Source organism: Sorex araneus, chromosome 6, assembly GCF_027595985.1.
Source record: "Sorex araneus isolate mSorAra2 chromosome 6, mSorAra2.pri, whole genome shotgun sequence".
Taxonomy (NCBI): domain Eukaryota; kingdom Metazoa; phylum Chordata; class Mammalia; order Eulipotyphla; family Soricidae; genus Sorex; species Sorex araneus.
The window spans coordinates 27,819,459-27,823,296 of record NC_073307.1 but is presented as its reverse complement, the minus strand read 5'-3'; the positions used below and the strand labels follow the sequence as shown (position 1 = coordinate 27,823,296).

General features: G+C 61.0%; 1 protein-coding gene across 1 annotated transcript; it reads left to right on the top strand.

Moving 5' to 3' along the window:
• The first annotated feature begins 301 nt into the window (after positions 1-301).
• Positions 302-3,434, top strand: SOWAHA (sosondowah ankyrin repeat domain family member A). Its single transcript, XM_055141691.1, has one exon. The coding sequence runs from the start codon at positions 437-439 to the stop codon at positions 2,087-2,089; it is 1,653 nt and encodes a 550-aa protein (XP_054997666.1). The 5' UTR covers positions 302-436; the 3' UTR covers positions 2,090-3,434.
• Positions 3,435-3,838: the final 404 nt, after the last annotated feature.

Below are 3,838 nucleotides of genomic sequence, written 5' to 3'. Positions count from 1 at the left end.
AATCCGCTGCTGCAGCCGACCGCGACCGCGGCATCCCTGGGGAACACACCCACCTAGCAACCGGCAGCGGAGCTGGAGCGTGGCGCAGCGCCTTTAATTCCCGGGCTGGGTGTGGGGGGAGCGCCAGGGAGAATTTCCGCTCCCCCACCCCCTCCGCGGCGCTGGTGGCATCTGTCACCTGTAAGGCGAGCACCGCGTGCGGGGGATGGAGCCCGGCGCCCATTGGATAGAGGAGAACGGCAGAAACCTACCCCGGAGCCTGGAGGCCCGGCGGTGGCCGCGCTCCGCGGCCCCCGGCGCCTTTCTCGCCCAGACGCTGGGGCGGCGCAGGGTGATCGAGGTCCAGCCTGCGGGCCACGCCCGCTGCTGCCGGGTGCGAGCGATCAGGTGAGCCCGGGCGGGAGGCGGGCGTGCCACCTGTCCCCGCGGCCGAGCCATGGCGCTGGCCGCCGCCGCCGCGGCTGCGGCCGCCGGGGTGAGCCAGGCGGCGGTGCTGGGCTTCCTGCTGGAGCACGGGGGCCAGGTGCGCTGCTCCGAGCTCAAGAGCCGCTTCAAGCCGCTGCTGGAGGCCGGGGACCCGCGCGGCCGCGCCGCCCGCAAGGACCGCTTCAAGCAGTTCGTCAACGACGTGGCGGTGGTGCAGGAGCTCGACGGCGTCAAGTTCGTGGTGCTGAGGAAGAAGCTGTGGCCCCGGGATGGCGCGGAGCCCCGGCCCCAGCCCCCCGGCGACCCCGACTGCCCGGAGGAACCCATCCCGCCGTCGAAGGTCACCTCCGACCCCCCTGGAGCCAACGCTGCCCCGGAGGCGCCAGCCTTGGCCTCGCCGCCGCGGTCTGGGTCTGGGGGTCTCGCCTCGCCAACAGAGCCAATGGGCACCCCCTGGCCCGCTGCCTCCCAGCGTGACCAGCCGACCGCAGAGCTGTCGGGGACGGCGCGGCAGTCTGGGGGACCCTCGCACCTAGCCCAGCCCTGGCGGGCGCCGTCGGCGAATACCTCGTCCGACGTGAACCCGCAGGCCCCAGAACTCGGAGCGAGGATCCCCACGAAGCCGCCTCCCGCGCCCGCCCGCGCGCCGCCGCCGCAGAAGCCCTGCATGCTGCCCGTGCGCTGTGTGCCCGGCCCCGCGGCGCAGCGCATCCGGGCCGAGGAGCAGGGCCTGCGCCGGCAGATGTCGGAGGAGCCGAGCCCGCGCGCCTCCCCGCTGCTGCTCCGGCGGCTGTCGGTGGAGGAGCCGGGGCTGGGGCTGGGGCTGGGCCCCAGCCGCTCCCCGTATTTGAGGCGCCCGTCGCGCGCCGGCCCGCGGCTGCTGAGTCCCGACGCGGACGACGCGCCCGCCGCGCCGCCGCCGGCCGCCGTGCCCCTGGAGCCGGCCGAGCACGAGTGGCTGGTGCGCGTGGCCGGCGGCCACTGGTCCCACCAGCTGCACGGGCTGCTCCTGCGCGACAGCGGCCTGGCGACCAAGCGCGACTTCATCTCCGGCTTCACCGCCCTGCACTGGGCCGCCAAGAGCGGCGACCGCGAGATGGCGCTGCAGCTGGTGGAGGTGGCGCGGCGCGGCGGCGCGCGCGTGGACGTGAACGCGCGCTCCCACGGCGGCTACACGCCCCTGCACCTGGCGGCGCAGCACGGCCACGAGGAGGCGGCCGTGCTGCTGGTGAAGGACCTGGGCGCGCAGGTGCGCGTGCGCGACCACAGCGGCCGCCGCGCCTACCAGTACCTGCCGCCCGGCGCCTCGTACGCGCTGCGCCTCCTGCTCGGCGACCCCGACCTGCGCAGCCCCGAGGCCGAGGCCACCGGCGGGGCCAGCGGCGGCTTTGCGGCCCGGCGCCCGGTCCAGGTGGCCGCCACCATCCTCAGTTCCACCACCAGCGCGTTCCTGGGCGTCCTCACCGAGGACCCCATGCTCCAGGAACTGACCCGCGGCTTGAAGAAGTCCAGTTCCTTCAGCAAGTTACTGGGTGCCTCCCCGCTGGCGCCTCGTAAAAAGACCAAGACCCGCGGGGTCCTGCCGGCCTTTGGCGAAATCCCCCGCCGAACCACTGCCGGGCCTTTCGCCGGTCTGGTGCCCACTCTGCCACCCACAACCTGACGGGCCCTGAGCCTCCCGCCTGCTCCCTAAGTCTAAGGTTGTGCAAGTGAATCGCCCGAATCTGGGCCTCCAGCAGTTTCCAGCCTTGCGCACCGCCACGTGTGGGCCCCTGGGTTGGGCCAAGGCCTTCTGCTGGGAGCTCGAGCTGTCTCCAGACAAGGAATGCAACATCCCAGTGAGTGCCTCTGGGGAAGAGCTGCTGGAGGCACGCCTGGACTTTGGGGGATGGGTGGGGGGCTTGAAATTTAGGGTTAAAGGTGGAAGGGGCAGCAGCTGGTCTGGGCCCTCACGTCATGCCTCTGAGCCGATCCACTCCCCAGCCGGATGTAGATGTAGAGCCTGAGATGTTGGCCCTTTTCAGCTCTAAAGAGAGACGTGGTTTTGTAACTTGGTACTTTTATCCTGTTTATAAATTGAAGTGAGGTAGAATAAGTTTCATAATAATAACCTTTTGAAATGGTATTTTTCCATGTTTAGGCAAAGTGCTCCGGCGTTTGCAGTATTTTGCTATTTTGGAATTCTCTTTAAAATAATGATCCAAACAAAGGTTATTCTTGACCAACAAAATCTTTAAACGTTTATCTACCTCCTTTTAGGCAGTGAAGGTTCCTGAGTCTTGAACACAGATGAGCATTATGACCATTGTGAATGTACTTCATTTCATTATACTGTGAATGCGAAATACTGAGAAACAAGTGCATCTTGGGAGTAAATGTGACATAACAAAGACAGGAAAAAGACTTGGAAAATACTTTTAGTCTGTGATTGCCTTGATGGGGAAATATAACATTTCTTTGCCACCTGAGGGCAGCTATTTTGATGTTGTGAATAATTTTTCAAGTCTGATTTAACTGTGAATTGCACTTTTGTGCTGTATTTCTGAACCTGTGGTTTTTCAAATCTGGCAGGACCTTTTAGAAAGTAGGTGAATATTCAGGGTTTGGACAGCAGGTAGGGTGCCTGCAGTTGCCAGTGGCCAACCTGAAAATCAGCTGAAAACAGATTATTCTTTGTTAGCAAATGCAGAATCTGCTCAGTGACCTTGCAGAGGTAGCTTCACCCTTCTGGACCATGTTCCTCTCTGTAATCAAGAAGGTTTGTAAGATTGTGCCAAGATTTCCCAGATTCAACACAGCCTAATTTTTATGGTTCGTTCTCTCTTTTAAAAATGTGGAATCTATTTGTTCAACTTTTTTGAAATCTCAAATTGACAATGTTCTGCTTTTGCAAATTGTGTCTTGCATGTCATTAGATATATATCACTGAGGTCTCTGAAATACTTAAGCCTGTCTTTCATGGAATGTTTTGATATAAGCAAGGAAATAAAGCCTCCCATTTTATTCTTGCTTGTGTGATGATCTAATTCCCTTAATCATTCTATAGCTCAGGGCTGGAGAAACAGTACAGCTGTCAGGGAGGGACGTGCTTCTTACAAGCAGCTGACCTGGGTTCGAAAACCAGTACCACACATTGTCCTCTGAACACTGCGAGGAGTTATTCCTAAGCACAGAGCCAGGAGTATGCTCTAAGCACTGGGTGTGTACCCTCTCCCCACCCCACCCCCCCCCCCCCCGCCCAGTTTTTTTCTATAGCTCAAAGGATTGAAGTTCAAGCTTTACATGTTGGAGCCCCAGTATAATCCCTGGCACTGCATGATCTCCGAATACCATCAGAAACAACCCCAGGGAGAAGGTACCCCTCCCAGTGTACTGCCAAAACAAAGAAAGCATTCTACAGCTCTTGCTATAT